The 24,295-nt window shown below is 51.6% G+C and overlaps 1 protein-coding gene across 1 annotated transcript; it reads left to right on the top strand.

Moving 5' to 3' along the window:
• On the top strand, positions 1-23,706 carry CCNI (cyclin I). Its single transcript, XM_030947271.1, has 7 exons — positions 1-528; positions 12,207-12,363; positions 17,636-17,770; positions 20,147-20,221; positions 20,384-20,524; positions 21,298-21,528; positions 22,105-23,706. The coding sequence occupies exons 2-7, from the start codon at positions 12,250-12,252 to the stop codon at positions 22,564-22,566; spliced, it is 1,158 nt and encodes a 385-aa protein (XP_030803131.1). The 5' UTR covers positions 1-528; positions 12,207-12,249; the 3' UTR covers positions 22,567-23,706.
• The last annotated feature ends 589 nt before the right edge of the window (positions 23,707-24,295 follow it).

The following is a 24,295-nucleotide window of genomic DNA, read 5'->3' as shown; positions in this document are numbered from 1 at the left end:
CTAACAGCCACCGGGCCGGGGGGAGAACCGGGAGGGGTGAACCTGGAGGGGAGAACGGGAAGGGAGAGCCGCCCCCAACCGCAGCCGGCCTCCCGCATCCCTGACGCGGGGCTTTGTCCGCGGCCGGCGGCGCTGAGGCACGGCGGTTACGCGCTGAGGGGCGCTCGCGCCGCCTCACCGGCGCTTCTTTCTTCCCCCCCCCTCCCCTCCCCGAACCCCCCGGGAAGCGGCTGGCTGCGGGCTGCCTCTCGCTCCCCTCCCCTCCCTTTTCGTTTTTATTTTATTTTATTTTAATTTAACCCCCCCCTCCCTCCCTCCCGCGCGGCGGCCTAACCCCCCCCCCCCCCAGTTTCCCCCTCACCCTTCCCGCTCCCGTCATGGCGACATGAGGAGCCCGCCGGCCGCCGCCGCCCCGGGCATGGGCCCCGCACGGTGCTGAAGCGCCGCCGAGGAGCCCTGGCGCCGCCGCCCCGCCATGGGGTGCTGATGGCCGGGCCCCGCCGGGCACCCCGCCGCCGCGCAGGGGAGGTGAGAGCCGGGAAGGGGACGGGGGGGATCGGGGGTGTGGGGGGTGTGCTGGGCGACACCGTAGTTGCAAACGCTGTGATTATACAGGCGCAAAGTAAACGCGCTCCAAGCATCCTGCCAGCGGTGCTCTGTGTGCCCGTGCGGGTGCGGTGCCCGGCGGGTCCCTGTCCCGTCCCCTCCCGGGGCTCAGCAGCGCATCTCTGCCCCAGGTGTGACTCTGGTCACAGCGCGACGCACGGCATTTACAATCAGAGATTGTTCAGGTGTCGGAATGCGCCTTAAAGATGACGTAGTCGCAGCCCCTATGCCGTGGGCAGGACACCTCCAGGTGACCAGGCTCTTCCAAGCCCTGTCCAACCTGGTTTGGAACTCTTTCAGGGTTGGGACATTCGCAGCCTCCCTTGGGCAACCTGTTCCAGTGTCTACCACCCTCACAGTAAAGAGTTTCTTCAGAATACCGAAACGTAAATTAACCCTCTTTCAATCTGCACCCATTACTCCTTGTCTTATCAGTACAGTACCTGAAGAAGAGTCTCTCTCCTGCTTCCCTGTAGGCCTCCTGGTTCTGGGTTTTGTTGTCTTGTCTCCGTTGTAGTTCGTTTGCAGAGATGGGCTGCGCTCTCTCCCCACTTCCTTCTTAGCTCTCCCGGCTGCAATGGACGAAGTTTCCTTGAAGGAAGAGCGGCATTGTGTGCTCTGAATCCATCTCCAGTGGGGGAAACTGGAGGGAGTGAGATTGCCGTGGGTTTTTGTGCCTATGGTAGAAAGCAGAGTGACAGAAAAAATTCTCATGAAAACTTATCCATTGAACACAGAAAAAACCTGCTCTCCTGTGAAGGAGGGAAAAAGAAACAATCCCTCATTTTACCACTCTTAAAAGTAAGGATCTTACATGGCAGGCTGATTCAAGCTTGAATTTAAAAATTATTTCAGCATCAGCCTTTGTCTGCTCCTAGACATTGCTTTCTGTGCTGTGCAGCACCAGCACGTACATGGCACAGCCCTTTTTAAAGACAGAAGGGTGAGTTTTTTTTAAAATAAAATGTTTGAACTGAGCAAGATGCATGACACAACTGGCAAAGGGGAGCATCTCCCCTTTTGCTGCAGGGGGGGCAGCTGTGCCCCCCACCTCTGCCCCACTGTAGGTGCACCTGGAGCCCAGGTCAGGCAAGGTGAGGCTGCCTCTCAAAAACCAAATCGTGGCATCTTTTCCTTGTCTTCAGGGTTGGATTTTGGATCCCTGCACACAACTGAGATTTGGTTTTCAAGTAGTTTGGCTGGCTCGTGGGGCAGGAGGAGGGCGTGTTCTCATCAGTGCCTACACAGACCTCGGCGTGGGATGTGGGAAGCTGATTTTTTGGCTTCTCCCCAGCAGGAACTGAACTTTCACATGGGGGGTGTGTGTATATAGATACACACACACAGTTTTAATTATCCTTCACCCCTGTGTGGAACTTGGGCACATTTTGATGTGGCAGGAGTGATCCTAGCTGCTGCTTTTGCTGTGTCTGTTCTGTATTCCCAAGCCTTGCACTTGATTTGCTCAGGGGCCCTGGTTAAAAGCACTGACAGTGGCTCTGGTGAGAGCCCTGCTCTGTCAAGATCCCATCCACACAAGGCCCTCCTTGCTGGACGCCAGCCGGGGCCAGGCTGTGCTGCTGCTGCATGTTTGGGGTGTCACAGTGCTGCAGCCCATGCTGGGAGCAGGAGCTGCCCTGCACTGCTCTGCCTGGCTCTGGGGAGCTGTGCTTCCCTGGTTCCAGATCTGTCTTCCATCTTATAGTGACCCTTCGGTGCAGTCATTATCTGTGAGTGAATGAGTTGTTTTCCTGTTTTCAGGGGGGTTCCAGTAATATCTACCTTCATTTATCAGTTTAATCAGGGGTCAGTCCAAGCAGGACACTGCTCAGTGCTGCTGTCTTTGCTCCTGTTACTGCCCTAGGAGAAGCTTTTTGTCCAAGTGTTTACAGCTTTGTAAAGCTTTGAGCATCTCCCCTGTAATTACAGCCCCTTTGATTTTCCATTCTCAGCCTTTCTGTGCTCACCTGCCTCAGCATCTCTCATGCAGGGACTGAAACAAGACCTCCAGCAGCATCCCTGTGGTGGATGGTGCCTTCCCTCGGGGCCTGCTGGAAGACTCTTTGCTGTGCACACCTGCAGCCATGCAATGGTTAAAGCACTAATTAGTCCTGACCTGATGCTGAACTGAATTTTGGGGAACATTTGTATGCACAGGTCTAATCACTGTGATTTTACGAGGCAATTTTTATGTTTAGGAAATAAAGTTCAGCAGCACACTAGTGTAAATTATCCATTTGCACTTGGTGATGGGAAGGACAGATAAACAAATCTGCAGTTTATGCCACACTGAGGGATTTTAAAAAGGTCAGGCTGGACCAGTGGCCTCAGGAAAACTGAACATCATATTTTAAGTGCCAAATGATAACCTTAGGACTCGACCGCCTGAGGCTGGACCAGACTGTGAGTGAACAAGACCTACATCTCCAGATGGAGTGTAACACAGCTGTGGGATCAGAATTCCTCCCCTGCAGTACTGACTTGCCCAGGAACCTGCCTGTATTTGCCTTTTTTCCTCTGCTCCCATCACTTTGTGGGGCTCGAGGAGCTCCTAACCGAAGCCTTTTCAGCAGCACACTCCAGGGAAGCAGCAGGAAAGCCAGCTGGCCATCAGGGAGGTGGATATTAAGGGGGATTCTGCTACATTGAGAATAGCTATTATTGCACTGCATTCTCAAAGAAACCATTCTCAAAAGCCAGAAAAGCACAGTGAAGTTGCTGAGATGGAAGGAAATCTCAGGTGTCTCCAGTGTCTGTACCAAGCAGATGTGGTGTGACATTCTCCCTTCCTGTGTGTTTGCTGACTGCAAATATTATCAACACGCATTCATTAACCACAGTGGGTATTTGCACTTGCTGTGCCATAAACTCCTCTAAAAGCTCACTCATAAATAACATGTTGCTGCAGATACTCCATATTGCTCAGCAGCCCAGACACCAAACACCTTTAGCAGGGTGCTGGGAGCTGCTGGAGGAATCCATCTGCCAGAGGCTTTTGGCCCTTTTTGGTGGTTTTTCACTGCACACAGCAAGACCCTGTTTCTTGGCTGGGGTGACTTGACTACAGTGGTCTGTTAGACAAGAACTTGGCTCCTAAAACCTTCAACCTTCAGGTTTTTAAATAATTCTGACTGTAAATCTTGGTGTTGACATGCTTCTAAGTGCAGCCATGCAGCTGACCCATCAAGCTCAGCTGAGTCCCCATCTGTGGGAGCCCTGTGAGGGTGTCCATGCACACAGTCCCAGGAGCAAAGCGGAATTCACACAGCTCCAGCTGCTGTACACACTGCCTCAGGCACTCTGCTTCCTTCCCCTTCGTCTGTACCCCCCTCTCAAAGCTCCCCTGTCTGGGTTTAGTTTATTTTAGGCTCAGGACTGGTTTTAGGTTGTCCAGGACTGTGGGTATATCAAGGCTCTCATAGGACAGGAGATACGAAGAGGCAGGGAAGAGCCAGGACTAGGACTGTGCCGTGCCATTTTAGCGGACAATTGGAATTGTATCCTTTCCTGCATTGTCTCAACAAGAGGCTAATTAGTCAGCAAGCTCCAGCTCCTGGAGGATAATTAAGCTTTATAACTGTGGGCTCTCCTTGGTTGATGAGAAAGAGGAGGCAGTACCCTCAGAGCACAAGAATGCTGCTCTGCAGCTACTGTGCTGTACCTCATAATTGATCTATTGTTTCAACAGCAGATAATTCCTCATTTCCTCATAATTATCTCTTTTTACTGCCTCACACTGTATCCTGATATTAGCTGTAATCACTAATTTATCCTGAAGCCAGTCAGAATCTACAAAGCAAAATATTGGCCTTGGTGAGCACTTGGGCTTTCAGACAAAATTCTCTTTTGTTGTTGTCAAGAGGAATCAAGCCATGGTAGTCAGACATTTTTTGGATGTGTTGAACTGGGTATAAACTTGTTTGGTTTTATCACTGTTCATTGATGTTAATGACTGACTGCTGCCGACAGACAGAAAGAGGTACTGCTGGATCCTGGCTCTGTGTTTTTGCCCACAGAGGCATTGTGTTTATTTGGTTTCAGGGGATTATATTACTCAAAAGGTGCTGCACGATGCTTTAAATTCCGAATGCCTGTTGGCCCTTGCCTTTAGAGAGTTAGTTTTTATGGGCTTGAAAGCCTCTGACCATATTTTATGAAATTACTGCTCTCCCTCCTACTTTGTGAGCCTGGTTTTCCTTGGAATGACTTCCTTCAAGTCGCTGTTGATTTATACCAAGTTACATTGGTGGTGGGAGAAGTGAATCATGCCTTGCATGTGTTGCTTTGAGGAGACTACCAGTGAGACATTACATAATGCCAGGTTTGGTTTGCCTCTTTTTTTTAATTTTAAAGCCTTCCTGCTGCCTGAAGAAGAGACAAGCTGCTCTGGGCTGCTTTGAGCCTTTAGCCCTTGGGATCCCCAAGTGCTTGAGGCTGCAAAGTACCTCTCAAGGTCGATTTATCTGATACTCCAGCTTGAGCAGGGCCTCCTAAAACCAGTTGTTCTGCACCACGTCCAAGCACTCTTTCAATGCCTCCAAGGATGTAAACTCCACAGCCTCCCTGAGCCACCCAGCCAAAGCTCTATCACCCTCGCAGTAAACAAAGGTCACTGATTGCCACCCTCTGGACACAATCATGCAGCCGCTGTGCAATCCACCTCACTGTCTGCTTATCCAGACCCTACTTCCAGCCAGCAGCCTGCCCAGACTTTCCTTGGCCTTCCTCTTGCTACCCAAGTACTCAAGCCCCTTTAGTCTCTCCCATAGCTTGCCAGACACAATTCAGCTGGGCTTTGGCTGTTGTGTGACCTCATCCCCAGCTGCCTCCAGTATGCCATGGTCACTGCAGCCAAGGCAGCCTCTGCCCCCCACAAGTCCCAGTGAGCTCCTCTTTGTAGGAGGGTGCAGGTCCTGTGGAACCCCCGTATCCAGGGTGCTCCTGGGCTCCCTGTGCTCTGCCACACTGTTCTGCCTGCACACCTCACAGTCATGAGGAGTCCCCACAGGGACCAAGGCACCAGCATCTCCTCTTTGCACTGGAGCCTATATCCCTCCTCTGCAGCACTCCCAGGTCATGGGAGCCATGCCACCACAGCTCTGTGATACAAGCCTGTGTTCTTTCAGCTGCACACAGCTCTCCTGGTTAGCTCCCCACACAGTTCATAAGCAGACTCACACCTCAGTGCTTTCTCCCTACCAGAAAGGGTGTGGGGGGTTTCTTCAGAATGGAAACTCTTAAACTTGGCCATGCTTACATGCAAATGCTGGAAGGGACTACACTTAGGCAGCATTTGTTGTTATTTTTTGATGCCTTCCTGTCATCTCACCCCACACACTTTGAACCTATTTTGTAGTGACAAACCTTGAGGTGGGGCAGAAAGTTTCCTTTCAGTGCCAGTGATGATCCACTTGCACCCTTCCCCTTGTCCCCAGACACTTAACTTACCTCGATGGTGGGGATGGGCACTGCCTGCTGCTCTGTTGCAGATGGGGTTGAGGCTCTGCAAGCTGCCAGTCCCAGAGAAAATCCTGTCTATATCCCATGAAACTCTGATGTTGTGCAGCCTGCTCACTTCCTCCCAAAACTCCTTCAGCTGGCACCATGGCTCTTCCAAGGCAGCCAAACCTTCTGCAGGACCAAGTCCCTGGGCACTCCCTGGGGAAAAATGGCCCCGTGAGGTGCCACCACCATGCCTGAGACTGCTTAACCTGGAGCAGGGCTGCCAGAGTCCCCCTTCACAGCAGCCCAGCTCCACAGCAGCTCTGGCAAAAGGTGCTGCTGCTGCCTCAGCTCTCTTATACAGACTTAGCCCAGGTGCTGCTGAGTGGGCGCTTGGCGCTCCCTAATGCGGGGCAGCTGGTGATGCTCCTTGGAAGCTGCTGGGGTTCCTTCAGCTCCCTGGTTTAGTTGCTCAGCAACAGCAGCGCCCTCAAGTTCCTCAGAGGTTCACAGGTGTTCCCCAGTAGTCCTGAGCCTTGTCCCCAAAAGATCCAGAGAGTCCCTGAGCAGAACCCAGAGGCTGCCAAGCAAACCTTGGTCAGTTGCCTGTGTGAGCTGCTCATTCCTTTGCCAGTGGTGCACAGGGAATTTGTACAAAGGCTCAGCCATTGCTGTCTCGGATTTATCTGTCATTTACAGTGGAAAAAGCATGAAATTAATGGGGGTCATTTCAGCAAACACTCCTTTCTCTTTGCTTTATTCTGTCTGGTGCTTCAGTTCTGAACAAGAAAATGGCACCATCATTTTGCCATGTGATCCTTGTGATTGTCCCAGGCGAGGGCTGACTGTCCTTGACGTGACACCCCAGTTCACACAATAAAGGATCGCATTCCTGACCTGTTCCTGAGCCTTTGGACGAACTCTGCTGCCAAACAATAGCAGGGCCCATTCCTTCTGAAATCTATCCCGTGGCTGATTTCTGTAAACCTTGTGAGGAATTTACATCTTCGTTCATTTTTAGGTTCAAATAAACCAAAATATCGGAGCTGAACTCACAGAAATATATAGAGTTTCATCTCCTTTTTTGTATCAACACATATGTTCTGCAGCTGGAGCTGTTCTAGGGCTGAATCCCGAGTTTCCCTTTTATCCCCAGTTTGCTTGGTGTGTTGCTGCCACAGCAGGGAAAAGAGCTGGGATTAAAGCAGCCTGTTTACACCACTTGAAAGCTGTGGCATGGAATATTTAAGCTGTTACTGGCCAAAGACCTTTCTGGGCAAAGGCTGCTTGAATGGACTCATCTTGGCAGTAGCCAGACAAAAAGGAAATGCAAACCTCCACCTCCTCATCCTCCTCTGGCCCTTCCTACTAGAGCCTACATTAGCACAGGGAGTGGGGTGGACATGGGTCTGGAAGCACAACCATCTCACAGGAGGGAAGAATGGTGCCATTGTCTGAAAGTTCAGTCAGGAGTTCATCTTCTGCCTTGTTTTTTAAAAGTTCCTACTTTGGAAAATATAATTTTAAGTTTCCTGTAAACAGCAAACCCCTGATGTCAGTCACAAGGCTGGGGGAGTGAAGGGGGGCAGAGATCTCTTAGAAGTGGTCCCGTTTATGGAGCAGCTCTTTTCCAGAGGGCTCCTCCTTCCTAGCTGCTAAATGGACCCTGGGATTTCTGTTTCAAAATAAGACGTAAAAACCCCTCCCCTCCCTCCCACCAAAACACTGCTCTGCATTCCCTGTTCGACCCGTGGTTTTAGCTGGCAGGTTCCTTTAAAATGTTTGGAAAAATTCATCTGTTTGGAAAACCGGCACTAAAATGAGGTCAGCTTTATTTGCACTCCCAGGAAAAATCTGGTTGGAGGAAAAGCAGTGGCGAGCGTGTGATGTACAGAGCCCGCCTGAGCGATGCTGCCAAGATACCTCAGAGCCTTGCCTTTGTACCAGGTTGTGGGAGGCAGCTCGGGCTGAGTCACACAGGCAAGTGGCAAGGGCCCTGTTCCTCTGCCAGCCTCCAGAAAATTGCCTCTTTCCCAATTTGGGCTTGGGCACGGCTCAGAGGAGCTGCTGGTTAAAGGTGTGAGGTCACCTGCAGGCCCTCAGTCACTGACGCTGCTCGTGGGGAGAATTCTGACTGCTCTTGCTCTTTGACCAGAAGGCAGTTTGTTCCTTCAAACCAACTTGCTCACTTAGGTGTTAATGTTTGGAATTATATTCCCAAACCTATTTTTCCCAGCCATTCAGCCTGAAAAATTGTTGTTGTCTCACAACATTGTCGAGCTGTTTTCATTGGCCATTTGTTTTGTACGTCCCAAACCAGTTGATTTGAACTCACACTGGTCATCTGCTCATTTATTGCTGTCACCTCAGGCTGTGCTTTGGCATTGCCCTCTGGCCAGCACAGAGTCTCAGACTGCCTCACTGCCAGGGCACGAGGAAAGAGTTAAGCTGAGAGAAAGCCCCAGGTACTAAAATTAACATCCATCCCAGCCCCCGGCACAGCTTTGAAATTTCTAATCACAACTTGCAGTTAGACATTTCTGCTAGCAGTAGGCTTGGATCCTTTGAAATCACAGATGGCTGGCTGGAGCTCCGAGGAATTCAGTCTCCTCCTCTCTTCCTTCTGCTTCGCCTTCCCCTCACTGCCCAGAAAAATCTGTGTGCAGGTCATCTGTGAGGTTTTATTGCTGCTTGCTGAAGCTGAAGCAGATTTGACTGCTGGTCCCTGAAAATACGAGGTGTGCAGAAATTTGTGTGGTGCTCCAGCTCTACTGGAATTACTCCCCTTGTTCAGAGCACCCACCTGGATTGATGTGCAAAATAAACATAGTGGGATTTGGCCTGTGTCTAGCCCTAGAAGTCTTGTTCATTGTTTACAAAATGAGCTGTTCAAAAAAGTAAACAAACAAACCCCCCTACAGCAAACAGACAACAAGCCACAATCAGAACCAAGGAGGCTTTTGTTACTGAATTATTTCAGTGATCCTGTTTGTAATTCAGTTGTATGAGGACGGTTAAAATGCAACTGGGGGCAGGAAAATCAGGAGCTGTGTTAGGAGCTTGTTCTTCTAGTGGATGGTGTGTTCCTGGAGCAGCATCTTTGGTGTGCAGGAGGCACTTTTTATAGGCACTGCAAGTGAGTACAAGGCCTAAAAATAAAAAACCTCCTCTCTTTTGCATCCCACACAAATGCACCCCCCAAACCATGAAGTGTTGTTTGGTCAGGGACTTGTCTGCCCCCATTCCCGCAGAAACTGCTTTTGGAAACTGTAGCCTGCAGCACTTGGGAGCCTAAAATCTCCCCCTGAAAAAGGAAAATGAAAAGCATTTCTTTGAGTCAAGGTAGCTATAAAGTTGGACCGAAGTGAGATCTTCAGGAGATGAGAGATCTTTGTTTTATGGACCAGCTCGGTGTTTACCGTGGATAAGGAGGTGCTTTTTGATGCCTCTCACAAGTGAAAACGTCACACCAAGGTTTTGACTCTCTAATTTTGGAGCAAGATCTGACTTGCAGCTCCTCACAGGAGGCATCAAAGCCAGTCCCTTTACTGGGCTCACTTCTCCTTTATTAGCTCCCCAACTGTTAAACTTTAAGAGGTTTCAGCTCAGCCAGATGACCTTCCAGTGAAGATCAGGAACTTTAGGAATTGTTTGAACAGTGGTTGAAAAACTCCCAAAGTAACCACAAGGGAAAAAGCCCCAAACCCAAAAATCCAGCACCCTGGAGCTAAAGGTTAATTGTAAATCAGGGAAAGAAGCAGGAGGCTGGGGTGAGTTAGTTCATGGTGACTGTCCCGGATTGGGCAGTTGCTGCAGCCGTGGCTGACTTGGGCTGGGTTGCAGGAGAACACGGGAAGTTTCTAGCTGGAGGAAATGTTTGGTGTGGGGACAGGCTCAGGCCTCCTGCTGGCCCTGCCCCACCGAAGGGTTCTCCAGTTCAGCTGCTGCTGCTTTTCTGGGCTGCTCAGGTCCTGAGCTGGGCAGAGAGCAGAGCCCATGGAGCTCCCTGTGCTGGATTTTGGGAAGCTGTGCCAGCCCTGCTGTTCCTCATGCTCTCAGAGCCTGCTCTGCCTGAGCTCCCTTGTGTTTCGGGAAGGCTGCACACAGTCCTGCTGGCGTTTTTTTCCAAAGGCAGCACTTATCTGATGGAGAGCTATGTAAATGGAAATGCAAACTGGATTCAGCCCCGGGGTGCTTGGCCAGGCTCCCGGCTGTGCTCTCTGCTGGAAAATTGCACCCTCTCACTCTAAGGGCAACTTTCAAGCACGTCATTCCTCTTCTTTTTTCCCTTATAAAAGTTATTGTGCCTCAGCCCTCAATTGAATGAGGTCCCTAGTTCACAAAGGAAAGGTTATTTTCCCCTCTCTTTTGCCCTTGGCAACTGCAGAGCAGTTGGCAGCAGCGCTCACTAAAGATGCCCCTTGCAAGGCCCTGGATGTGTCCTGGCTCCAGGGACACCCGAGCTCTCTGCTGGAGCCGCTGCCCAGCCCAGGCAGCACAGGGACAACCACCTCAGAGGAGATCAGGGTAACTAAGAGCTCTTGTCTGCTTCCAGAGGCTGTGAAACCCATTTGTGTTGTAAACATGGTGGGGATGTTTATCATTCACAGCAGAAGAGAACGGCCTGAAATTTTTCCCTGTGTTGTCTCCAGTGATTTGAGGGTTGGCTAATTACTCTCTCCTTCCTGCAAAACCAAGGAAGGACCATCAATATTTCATAGGAGGAGACATGGCTGGGCTAAATAAAGCTCCTGCTTTTATCCTGACGAGTGTGGAGCGAGCTGCTCCCGGTCCCCCGGCTCTCAGCATTGCTCCCAGCCTCAGCCTCTACCGTGGGTTTGCTCCCACCCTCACAGCCCAGCTGGTGCAGTGCCTGGCACAGCTTGGCCATGAGGTGGTGAGGGATCCAGCCTTTGGGAACTGGCCACAGGGAAAGCTGTGGCTCTGATGGGAGGCTCACAAGATGCTAATGAAGCCTCCAAGGGCAGGAGCTGGAGGGGAGGCTGTGACTCTGTGTCCCTGTTTCCCCTTCAGCCCCATTTACAGTGAGTGTCCTCAGGATCAGCCCCAGGTTTAAAAAACACATGCAAAATCGAGTAAATACATGTAAAGTAGCTGTGGTTGGAGGTTCTGGAGTTTCACTTCCCCAGGCAGAGTCTCCCTCTGGGCAAGAGAGGAACTTTTAATAGGGGTTTTTCAGCCCACAGTGCCCGTTTGGGGGCTGGTGAGAAGAGACATGCCACAGAGCTTTAGGGGTCCTTTTTGGCTCTCCTGATTCCAAGGTGTTCTGCCTATTCAGTGACACCTGGACATCTCCAAGCCAGTACAGGCTGTCCCTTGTTAATGGAGCAGGATTTGTTATATAAAAATCCAATATGGAAGGGTCCCTGTTCAGGACAGAGGGCCCTGACGTTTACTTGCCACTTGAAACCTTCTGGGCTCTTAAGTGGGACTGGAGTGTGGTTTATACCTGGTGCAGTTTGTGTGAATAAAGAATAGCATTTGTTCTCTGTCAGTCTTGATCTTTCAGGTTTCCTTTAGCTCTGGGAAAGCACCTTGAATTTTCATTTGCTCAGAGCTGCTTTTGTTGTTATTTATAATAAGGGATTGTTTTCCCTGTGGATTCTGTTTATTTTCTCAGAGTCAGCACCTTGCTTATTTCCTGTAAGTACAGCCTGGACTGTTGTATTCACATGAAAATGCCTGGTTAGCGTTTGACCAGGATCCATTTTGGTGGGCTTGCACAAGGTCTCCTGCAAAGAATCAGAAGTTTCAATAACTTTCCCATGGATTTACCCTTCATTTACCATTTCCCTGTTTTGCCTAAGTGAGTTAACACTGTCAAAAATCTGCAGCCATAGTGCTGGTAGGCAGTCTCAAAGCTACTACCTAAATAACCTTTTCCATCAGATCATCTTCTCCATCTGAGAGCAGGTGGTGCAATCTGTTGTCTTTAAAGAAATAAAGGACAAAAAGCCTTGTCTCTGCTTTGGTTTCCATGTGTAATGGACAAGTTTTCTGACAGGCTGTTCCTGTGAGTGAGGCTGTGCCAGGGCCAGGGGAACAGTCCCATTTCCTGCAGCTTTATTCCCCTCTCACTGCCTTTTGCCTGGACAGGCACAGCCCAGTGTTTCACCAAGCTGTCTTTGGTTTTGCAGGTAGCTGTATCCAGCTGGGTGGCAGGTGGATCCAAGGGTCACCATGAAGTTTTCAGGACCCCTGGAGAGCCAGAGGTTGTCTCTCCTTCTGGAGATGGCAATCTCTAGGGAAGCTCAAATGTGGAAAGCACATGTGCCGAAAATTCAGCCCAATCAGGTAATGTCTGTCCTTCACATCATCCATGCCAGCAGAGGCAGGAGACTGTCCATGGAGGGGTGGTGTGGGAGCAACTGGAGGTGTTCAGGAGCAGTTACATTTCCTGACACCTGGGGAATCAGCCTCTGAAGGAAGTGATTCCCTCTTTACTAGATGGACACACCTGGCCCAGGGGTGCAGAGCACACTGCACAGCACATGGGGTTAGGTCTCTGCCAGGCCTGTGGCAGCATACACACACACACGTTGCCCTGATTAAATTCATTTTGCAAACTGTGTGGATTATTAGCGCCTCTGTCTGCTGGGTACCACCTCTGCAACAGTTCCTAAAAGCAGCTTCATTTTTTGGAGTAATTCACTAATGGCAGCATTGATCTGATGCCTGCTCCAGGAAGAGCCCCACTGTGTCCAGCAGGGCTATTTATAGAGCAGGGTGCAAGCTCATGTCAAGGGAGCAGAGCCAGGCACTGGCCTGTTGCAGTGAGGAATGTTCTCACAGGACTGGAGGAAAATTCAGGCTGGAAGAGCCCATGGGGGCTCATAGTCCAGGCTCCCTCTTGGGCTGCAGGGATGTTGGACTAGGTCGCTCATGGCCTCACCCAGCCCAAAGTGGGTTTGTGCTCCTTTGGGGGGAGGCTCTGTCTCACCTGAGCACTCACAAACACCTGTGCACACCACAAAGTTCTGTCTGAAACAAAATGTGGAATGTGAAGACATTGTCACAGAATTTCTGGCCCTTTGTTGTCGGGTTGGGCTGAAATAATCACACTGAGGGCCAGGATCCAGGCTTGCTGTTGTTGCACCACATGAGACGTTCACACAGGTAAGTCAGCTGCCATCAGAGCTAATCCCTGTCATGTTTGTTTTCTCTGTCTGGCTAACAAAAGGAGCTGCTTCTGCTGTTGGGCAGGAGAACATACATTTTAAGGGCCTCAGTATTAGTTTGGTTAATCCCTGTTTCGCTTTCCAAACAAGTGATCTGGCTGTCAGAGGTGTGGAGTGTGTTGTAGCTGTGGCTGTCTTGAGGCACGAACAGCTTAAGACTCTGGCTTATGGTAAACCAGCCTGTCATTCCCTGCTGGCTGTACTCCTGGGGTGATTATACTGCAGGGAGATAAGATTACAGGATAACAAGATAGGGTAGGGACTCGAGTGTAACCAAACCAGATTGATGGGTGAGGATTTCACAGGGATGAGGCACCTGCCTTTCTGCCTTGGTGAAGTTGGTTCTGGCGGCTCAGAAACCACCACCTGCCTCAGGCAGACTTCCCAGCAATTCCTCCTCTGTGCTTGTCCTTGCTCCTGGAATTTCCACCCCCAAAACTCTTGTCTTGATGTAACCTTTTCCTTTCTGTTTTCCTGCATGCCAGCTCAGACACTGACATTATCAGTGCTGTGCCACTAAATGTTTTCTAGCTGTACGGGATCACTAACTGGGAGTGGAAGCTGTGTGTGTGAGTGTGAGGTGTAGGAAGGTCAGAGGGAGAGGAGAGCATAAGCACAGCTGCCTGCTGGGGGGAAACCCGGACTTGGGAGGCCACGGAGCAGCTGAGATCGCTCCTGTCTGTAACCACACATTTCCCTCTGTTCCTGTGGTCAGGACACCCAGCTTGTCCAACTGTCCCATGTTCCCCCAGCCTTCACTTTGGCCATGGTGCAGGCACGGATATGCAATGTGAATTGTCCTGTTTTCTGTATATCTGGGAGAAGGTCACATTCCCTAACATCCACTGCCTTCTTCTGAAAGCAGCTGCAGCAGCCTGAAACCTCCCTTGCATGACAGTGTTGTTTATTTCCCATGGCAATCAGGAAATCTGCATCCTTCTGTGGATCAGATCTGGCACCCCGGAGCCAGAGTGTGGAACTTTCCATTCCCTGCTCTAAGGGTTCATCAGCTGCACGGAGATTTAATGGACTCACCTGCTTTGCCAGTGGCAAAACATTGAGTCCACTGCAGACATCCAGTGATCTGACTGGAGACTCTAGGGAGGTATTTTTGGGGAGTAAACTTTCTTCTTTGACTCTTTAGGAGACATTTCCGGTTCTGGTGTTTAAAGCCGGAACAAACTCGGTTTCTAAATATGTGACAGTGAGGTCTTTGACAGGAAGAAAGAAACCCACAGTTGAAGAAGCAGGAAGACTTTCCATTTTAGGATGGGGTGCAGAATCTGCTGGGGTCTTGGTTCCTGGTGATTTAATGTACTTGATTCCTCTGTTTTGTTTGTACTTGTCTAAAAATTCCTACTCCCTCCTTTAAATGCAGACCAGTGTTCTGGGTATGTGCAACATACCAAAGCCAGATCTCACAAAGGTCTTTTCAGCATAAAAAAACAGTGGGCTGAGTCTGGAACCTCCTCCTGCTCCTGCTTCTGAATGGATTTGGATTTTTTTCCCTTCTGCTTCCCGTTGCCTTTCTCCCCCCCGCCATGGGTTATATGAGATACAGGTGACATTCAGGAGTGTTCTTGGGATTAAGGCTTGAGAAATGGAGCCGTAAAGACTGGTCAAAGGTTTATTTTTGCCTGTTACAGAGTAACTTTGTGGCTGAGGGGCGTCAGTGAAGATTTTTAAATTTACATTTTATAGAAAGAGAGTGTCACTTGTGTCATGCCTCCTTTCTTTCCTGTTGTGGCTCACTCTGTCTCCCCGCTTGTTCTCTGTACCTCCTGAGGAATCCAGAGAGCTCAGTTTATTTCCAGTCCTAATAAAGGTCACCTGCTTGCTGCCCAGGAGCCCCCAGGGACCCACAGGGACCAGGCAGCAACAGAGATGGGGAAAGAGCATGTCTGGGACAGGAGACATGAAGGAGAAGATTATCAGCTGAGGTGTTTTCTCTCAATTAGGCAGCAGTAAAACAGAGTCATGTTCGAGTTCACAGATAATATTTATTTTAGCCTACATATTCCATAAGTCTCAAGGTACGGGGGAGATCAGCATCCCTAGACATGATTTGCTCTGTGCTTGCTCTCCAGGAGCACCCATGTTTTGGCCCCTGGTTCTCCTGTCTGTAGCAGGGATGACACACAGAAAGTACTTCTGCCCCAAGGAGGAACCTTTGCTTTCCACCCAAAGGGACTTTCTCCCTCTCAGCCCCCAGAGTGTCTCAGTTGTGCTTTTAGTTTCAATTAACTAAGGATCGGTGACCTTGCTGCTTAATTAATTTTCCTGTGCTGCATTTTGTTATTTGTGTTCTGAGGGTGTCACAGGGACACCTGTGAGAGACAGGGATAGAGCCTGGTGGAGCAGCAGCAGGGTTTGTGGGGGCAGGGGGACCAGTTCTCACTCCTGCTACCTGTCCCCTGAAGCAGGCTGTAACAACCTCTCCTGGGGCTTAAACTCACCTGTAAGAGGATTCTGCTCCCATCCTCCTGCTCCTTTATCTGCACATAGGGTCTGGAGTAGACACCCCTCTTGTAGGGTTCCATAAAGAGCTGGAGACTCCCCTCCTTTCCTTTGCTTCCCCAGATAGTTCTTAAGGATCCAGGTGAATTTTGGAGCTAGCCTTGTGCTGGACACGCAACGAGCTGAGGGTGCTTTGCAGTTGCTCCTTGCTCCCCCAGGACCTGTGGGGCTGGGCTTGGTTTAATTTCCCATCCCAGCTACGCTCTGGGTTTGGGTCAAATGCTCTTCCCTTCTCACAGCAAGGCTGGGCCCTGCAGGCACTGTGTGTGCTCCTGAGTGAAATGGTGCCTTTTGGCTGCCCACAAAGGGCAGCAGGATCCAAGGCCAGGTCTTGGAGGGCTGGGGAGGAGAGGCAGCACAGAGAGAGTCTTAACTCTTCCCAGCCATGCTGTTTTTAGGAGAAGACCTCACCTTTAGCCTTGGCAGGCACAGGGAAACAGCATCCAGGCAGGACAGAGACCACTGGGAGCTGTGGAAGCTGCTGCCTGTTCAGGTGGAATTGAGCAGCAACGGGATTTACCAGAGATGGAAGGACTGGGGGGGTGGTGGTGGTGAAATCCCCCCAGGCTGCTAAGGCAGAGCCCTCCCTCCCCAGCAGGAACACCACAGGTGCCATTTCCACCCCCTACTCGAGCATTCCCCTTTCCTCCCCCAGGTACCCCCAGGTACAGCCCAGGTCCCTTCCCACTCTCGGGAGCACCTTCAGCAGAGCGTTCAATAACTCTCCTGGTGTGTGGTGTGTTCATTGTGCTCCTGGGCCCTCCTGCCCCCAGGGGGGCTCACATTTCAGTGATTTCAGGAAGAACCAGTGTTCCTTGGAGAAAAGAGCAGGTACTTCTTACTCAAGGGCTACGCTGTAGCTGAGCAGCAGCTGAGAGCAGGGGCCCATGTGCAGCAACAGCAGACAGTGCTGGTGACACGGGGCACTGCCAGGCTCAGGGTAGAATACAGGCACTCGTACTGTTGCTGGAAGGTACACATAGGTGTTCCAGTGGCAGATGTAGCCTGAAGTATTTTGTATCAGTGTTGGGGTGTTTTTTTCCTAAATTCCTGCTGCTTTGCCCTCATGGCATTACTGGGGGCAGTTACAGCCCAGATTTTTGTGCTTCTGGGCTATCATCCCCAATAATCCCTGCTGGAGCGAGCCCAGACAGTTCCTTGGGTGATGTGAAAGGCTCTAGGACAGCTGGAGATATTTCTGAACTGGGTCATGGGGAAGGATTTGGTGTCAGTGACTGGGCTGTGCGTGTGGTTGAAATTTAGCTGCTGTCCAAACAGATCGATGGGGAGACATGGGCCAAACACCACAACCAAACACCAAACCCAAACTGCAGGTGAGGCTATAGCTGCTGCCTCCCCCTTCCCAGTTCCCTGAGAGCCTTGTGTCAGCTGTTTGCAATTTTCTTTATTATAGCAGGTACTGAGCTAAAAAAATCCCCATGATTTGAAGAAAAAAATAAACCTTTCCCCACAAAACCCCAACAGAGTCCCTCCACTCTGCTGCTGGCAAGGGGGGCTTTGTTCCAGCTGGGAATTGCTGTGCACCCACATGGTTCTGAGCAGGTTAAAAAAAATAAATAAATAATATGTTTTTGGGAACTGCTCTGGAGCTGAGGCTGCCAGTGCTTGACAAACTACAAGTCACCCATCCTCTTTCCCCAGAAGAGAGGACAGTGACACTGGAGTGAGGTTTGAGATTGCTGTAAGCAAAGTTGTCTTTTCCAGGGCAGGTTTTTAGGATGGGATAAGTAACTGCAGGGACAGAGTGGTGACTGGGGCTGGCTCCAGGCTCCCCTTTTGCAAAGGAGGCTTTGTTTCTGTGCCGAGTCACTCCTGCAGAGGTAAAACCTTTGATCCTTTCTCTCCCCCAGGATGTAGCCATTTCTCCAAGGCAGAGGGATGAGGTCATCCAGTGGCTGGCGAAGCTCAAGTACCAGTTCCACCTTTACCCAGAAACGCTCGCCCTGGCCATCAGCCTCTTGGACAGGTTTTTAGCAGCAGTAAAGGTAAATATCTGCAGCTCCACAGACAGGAACGGACACGGCGCATGGTTGGTGTGTGCAGTCCAAGCGGTGTGGCCGGACGGAAGCGCTTCCTTCCCCTGGCCCTACCCTGCTCACACGTGGGTGGGCAGCACCTGCTCTGCTCTGGAGCCACAGCTGGGGGGGTTGGGGCACCGAGAGAGCAGTCCCTGCCCCAGAGTGCCTGGGCTGCCTCCGGAAGGCAAAGGCAGTGCCACGAGCCCCAGGCCAGCAGCACCAGGGACAGGCCCTGCTCACCTCCATGGCTGCATTCCTCCCCTTTGTACCACCTCAAAATGTTGGGGCACCTGCTAGCAGGAAACCAGCTGGGAAAAAAACTGAGGAGAGGTTTGAGCCTGCCAAGGGGGGTGGTGCAGGGAACTGGGTTGGGGAGCGGGGGGGAAATGGGTGAAGAAGGTTGAAATACAGGCAATGGCTTTTGGGGGAGTAGTGTCCTACCAAGCTGCTCTACAGCCTGATGGACTCCATCTTGGACTGATGTCCGAGAGGTAGGAAGGAAAAAGGGAAGCAGACACAGGTGTGCAGGCTGTCCATGTGACAGCTGTGCCCTCCTGCTGTGCTGAACCCAGCAGGAATGGATGAGCCCCTTTGGGTTTCAGGCTGTTCCTCCATAGAAACTGCTTTAAAAAGGGGGAAAAACATTTGGGCTCCCTGCAAGTGGGCCCTGCTGCCCCTCTGCCCCCTTAGCTGGGCTGTGCTTTGCACCTGCCAAGTGACCAAACACAGTGTGCTCCAAGCTGGAAGCCCTGGCTGCAGCTGAGAAGTCAGGCTCTGGAAGTTTCTGTCTTACCACATTTGCTGAGTTACATTCCATGCTCTGCAATCCGTGGTCTCATCTGCACGTGTCTCACCCCACACCGCCACCCTGCTGGGTAAGCAATATCCCCCACGAGATGGCAGCTGGAGGATGCATTCCAAGCCTGTGCCCTTGCCTTCCCATGTGAGAGACTTTGGTAGAACACAAGTGACATCAGTCATTAACTCAGCCTTTAAATATTAATAAATATTGATCGTGTTTTCGTGCAAGCCATGGAAGTTATTATTTTTAAGAATCCAAAGTAGCTGATTTACTGAAATGCTGAGGTGGCAAATATTTAGATCCCTCAGGAGCCAATGGCCTGAAGTGCAGGTTTTCTTCCAGCAAGTTGGAGCAGCCAGAGAGTCTGTACAGAAAGCGTGGGACTGTGAGTCCAGAGCCCACTGTGTGCTTTGGGCAGTGAGTGGGAAGTGGGAAAGGGGCTTGGCCTGGGTGAGCTCTGGGGCTTTGTGCTCCCTCTCCCCAGTTCTCCTCTCTCACAAAGCTCATTCCTCTGATGCAGCTGAACTCCTGGTGTTTCACCAGGGGCCACTCTGTGGGATTTTATTATGAACACCAGTCCCTTCCCCAGGAACAGATTTGGGGATTGCAGGGACTGGTTCCCCAGAGCCAGCAGTGTTGGTGTATCTCACTGCATGGCACCCTTGGCAGGGCCCAGTCCCAGTCCTGCCCTTAGGGAATTCATTCCCTTGGACACCTGCATGCACAAGTGCAGGGTGTGCGTGCAGGATTTTCATTTCCCTTTGCCTTGAGCATCTCTGACCACAGGCAGGAGAGCTCAGCTGCCAGGAGCTGCTCACAGCTCTGCAGCTGTGCCAGGGTTTAGCAACAGCCTCCTGCCTTTCCAGCCCCAGCCACTCTGGAGGATGTAGCCATGGCCAGTGGTTGTTACACTGCCAGAGGGAGTGAAGCTCCTTGTCAAGGTGGTCACATGTACAAAGCTCACCAAAATCCCCCTTTCCCCTCCAGATTCCTCTTACCTTGTCTAAAGAACATCTCCTTGTGGAAGGGACCAGCTCTCCCTCACTAATCCCTGGGCCACAGTTTTGGGAACTGTAGTGTGAAATTACAAGTGGTAATTTCACAAGGGTTTTTAAAAAAGTTTTCCTGAGTTATACTTTCCCAGGCAAAGATAGTGTTTTCCAATTCCCATTTCCCTTCCCATTCCGTGTGTGACCCACAGCAGCACTCGGAGCGGAGCTCTGCTGCAGCAGGTGAAGTGGCTTTTCTGTGAGGGGACAAGCTCCCCTCAGGATTTTCTTTTTGCCTGCTGTGCTGCAGTGCCTAAACCCGAGCCCTTCCCAGTCCAGTGCTCCCACTCGGATCACAGGGCTGGCAGATCCCTGCCCTGCCTGACGTCACAGAGCAGGGATTTGTGCTTGGCACAGCTTGCCACTGCCAGGGCGTAGCCAGAGGTCAGCCTGCACATCCAGAAGGAGACCTGGGATGCCCCAGCAGAAGGATCAGGGCATCATTGCTGCATCACACTGACACACAGCCCTCTCTGCTCTCCTGTCCCACAGGCCCATCCCAAGTACCTGAACTGTATTGCAATCAGCTGCTTCTTCCTCGCTGCAAAGACCATTGAGGAAGATGAGGTAACTCTGTTCTTCCTACCGTGGCATTGTTGGACTGTGCCCTCCCATCCCTGCCTTTGCTTGCTCCTGGTGGCTGCCACTTGCCAGGACAGGAACAAGCATTTGGTGTGATTTCTCTAATTACTGGTTCTCTCGTTTGTTTTTTTGCCTTGGCTTTTGCAGAGGATTCCAGTACTGAAGGTGTTGGCTCGGGATAGCTTTTGTGGTTGTTCTCCAGCTGAAATTCGCAGAATGGAGAAGATCATCCTGGATAAACTGAACTGGGATCTTCACATGGCAACGCCACTGGATTTCCTTCATATTGTAAGTAAAGGGCTATAAATGTTCTTCCTGGTATCTGTCAGTGCAGGTAATGTGTCAAGAAGCACCTAGACAAAAATTATCCCTGTAGGGGAATGAAGACCTTGGAGTATATTTGCAATTCCTCTGTACCGTAGTTCCTGAAAGAAAATGCCTTGCCAGAGAATTCCAGAGGAGACTTGTCACTCTTGAAGTGCAATATCCAAAACATGAGCCTGCTGTCTGACCCTTGGGTCTTGGTCTGGGGTGTGTTCAGTCCCAGATTCACAGCTCCTGGAAATTGTGCCCCTAACTCTTCACTGCCAGTGGTTTTCCTCAAAGCTAAACACCAGGCAGAAGGGAAACAAGGAGTACAGCCATGGAGAAAGCCCCAATGGTGGGCTGTGAGTATGGATCCATGCCTGCTGCAGATCTGCGCAGCCAAGAGCCAGATCCACGCATGAGAGGAGATCAAGGGAGGTCCTGAGGTTCTCTGGAATTTTATCCTCCCTCCTTCCCCAAGGAGCTTGTCTAGGACCCCTGAATGCCACATGTGCACTGGAGAGAGAAGGGTGTATGGGAAGGCCTTTTGCAGAGCCCTAGAGCCTGGTGCTCAGGCAGGTCCCACCAGAAAGGCTGCACCAAGCTTTGGTGGTTTGTCATGTTGGGTTTTTCCCTATGGGGCAGAAGTTGCCTCCAGGGTCAGGCTGGAGGATCCCTGTGTGTGCAGACTGTTCCCCAGGTGTGCCATGGCCTGGCCAGTGCTGCCAGCTGCCCCCTGTGCTTGTGTCCCACAGTTCCACGCCGTGGCGGTGTCCAGCAGGCCGCAGCTCCTGGCCCTGCTGCCCACGCCCAGCCCCTCGCAGCACGTGGCGGCGCTGACCAAGCAGCTGCTGCACTGCATGGCCTGTTTCCAGCTGCTGCAGTTCAAGGGCTCCATGCTGGCGCTGGCCATCGTCAGCCTGGAGCTGGAGAAGCTGCTCCCCGACTGGCTGGCTCTCATCATCGAGCTGCTCCAGAAGGCACAGGTGAGGAGGGCAGCACACACGGAGCGGGGAGGGGCCGGGGCCACATCCTGCTCGGTGCTCCAGGCCAGCTGGGGCTTTGTGGTTCCTTGCTGCCGATGGCTGCCTACTGTTCTGCTCCTGTGGGGACGGCTGGGCCTCAGCCTGGAGGGACAGCTGTAGGGACAGTGCTGCCAGGTGTCAGTCCTGACCACCTCCACTGTGTGACAGGGGCAGGAGCCATGTGCCCTGATACACACAGGCCATTACCACACCAGGGAGAAAACACATCAGGGAACAGTTCCACTTGTTAGTGGTTCTTCCATTCATTCACAGCATACAGGGAACCTTGCAGGTACTCTGGGAGCACACTCCAGCTGCTAACAAGAGGCAGTGAAATCCTTCAATATCGCAAAGTTGTGCCTGCTCCCCCCCCCACAAGTCCCACAAGGTGCAGGAAGGAGCAGGGGGTGTATCTTGGGAAGTCACCACGGTAGTTGGCAAGTGAGGCACACAGGTGGCCCGGGTGCTGGGAGCCCATGTCCTCTCCTCACCCTGCCGGTGATCCCACAGCAGCGGTACCTTTGCTTGTCTTCCCAGATGGACAGCTCGCAGCTGATCCACTGCCGGGAGCTGGTGGCACATCACCTTTCCACTCTGCAGCCTTCTCTGCTGCCCAACTCTGTATATGTCTACAGTCCCCTCCAGCAGACCCTGGTGACCTGTAACAGAGGAGCGTTCCACCGCCAGCCCTCCTCTGTCCCAGGGCCGGGTTTCTCCCAGGACAACGGCCGGCCAGAAGCGCCCGTCACAGCTACAGCCACGCTCTGCCCGCGCCCACCCGCCCCCGCCGGCGGCTGCAAGGCAGGCTCCGCCAAGCGCAAGGTGGAAGAGATGGAAGTGGACGACTTCTACGATGGCATCAAGCGCCTGTACAACGAAGAGCTGGCTCCGGAGGCGGTGGCCCTGGAGAACATGGGCTCCGTTTGCGGCGCCGACGTCTCGCGGCAGGAGGGCAGTGTGTCCCCCTGTCCCCCTCTGCAGCCGGTGTCTGTCATGTAGCTGCCGGTGCCACCATGGGACCTGGCAGCCCGTGGCCTCAGCAGGGCGAGAAGGGGCCGTACCTTGTCAGGCTGAACTGAAGGGAGCCAAAAGAAAACCAGGAAAAAAAAAATCCCGACCCTTTTTTGAATTTTATTTCTTGTGCGGCTAATTATAGTTCCACTATTTAAGCACTTAAAAACACAAAAAAGTATAAAAATCTAAAAAAAGACCCAAAAACCAAACAAAAAAAGTAGCAAAAACCTGTTCCTTTCTAGTGTTGTCGGTTCCACTGTTTTTCTGCTCCTGTGCGTTGTAACCCATTCTCCACATCCGAGAGCTCACACATCAGCCCTGCAGAGCTGTTCTGGGTTTCCCAGCCAACTAATGCCTCTCTGATCCCATTCCCACCCGCTCCTTGCTCCCTTTCTGCCTGCTCCTCTTTTAGTTCTCAGCCAGTCTCGTGCATGACATTCTGTCCTGCCCCACCTCCACCACAGCTTTCTTTTGCCCTTCTAAACAGAAACCTCTTTCGTTAATAGCTGGGTGTTTAAATGTGATAATATTGAAAAACTGGATTTAAACAAAAGATTAGGCAGGGAAAAAACCCAAACCAATGCTTGCAAGCTGCTCCACACTTCAGTAATTCCCACAGGAGCGAGACGGTGCTCTGTGCCTTGCACAGAGACTTCTCCCTGTTACACCATTTTGTCTATCCCAACACAGAAAGCAGTTACTGGGTTATGCATTACTAGAATGAAACCATTTTTTCTTGCTGTGTAGCACTGAGTGTGGATTCTCACCAAGGCTTGGTTCTCTCCATCAGATGTAACCCTTGAATTGTGCAGAGCCCGGTTCTCCCTGCACATTGCCCAGCACTGCTGGGTGAGGTGCCGGGGCAGCTGTGGACACCTGAGGTTTGGAATGTGTGTCATCATGAGGCACAGAACCAAAACAAAACACCCCAACCCTTGAGTTTTGTGTTCATGTAACTTCTAACCAAGAGTCTGCCCTGTAACGCGTCTCCTCCGTGTGACACCCTGTTCTCAGAACACCCTGTCCCGACTGTAAGCTCTCTCCACAGCCCTGAGGAAGGTATTGTAACCAGAGCCATTGTACTGATGAAAGCCTTCTGGTAGCAATAAAGAAAGTTGTCCTGGATTCCCACTCTGGTGTTGTGCTTTTCACCCACGACCTGGCTTGGCTTTACCCAGAGGTTGCCAGGGAGCTGCTCTGTGCCAGACCCCTGGAAAGATGACATGAGAGGTGCTGGGCAGCCAGGGGAGTCACCCAGCATGAACTCACTGCCTCTCCCGCAGTTCCAGCTTTGGCCCTGGCTCTGGTGCTCCTGACTCCAGGCTGTGCCTGGCTGGGACACTGCTCCGTGTCCCCTGTCCTGGAGCCCCTCCTGCTCCCTGCCTTCCAAGGTGCCACCTTACTGCAGCAGTCCACCATGATACCTTCTCTTGGGTCTGGCTTCTTCCTGCCGTGGCTCAAAAATTCCCCCTCAAGCCCACATTTCTCAGCAGGGTGTGTGTCTTCCTTCCCTTCCAGCCCTTCCTGCCGTCCTTACAGAATTTTCAGTCCCTGACCTTCTCATCCCACGGCTCAGTTTTCCAAAGCCAGGCTGCTGAGCAGGCTCAAGGTGTCACAAGCACACCCCCAGGCAAAGCACAGTGCAGGCTATCCCCAGTTCTGTGCTCCCTGCTTCCAGCTCATGGCATGTTACACATCTTTCCCAGTTAAATGA

This window comes from Camarhynchus parvulus, chromosome 4, assembly GCF_901933205.1.
Source record: "Camarhynchus parvulus chromosome 4, STF_HiC, whole genome shotgun sequence".
NCBI classification, from domain to species: domain Eukaryota; kingdom Metazoa; phylum Chordata; class Aves; order Passeriformes; family Thraupidae; genus Camarhynchus; species Camarhynchus parvulus.
The sequence above is the reverse complement of the archived record's forward strand: the minus strand, read 5'-3'. Positions and strand labels throughout refer to the sequence as shown.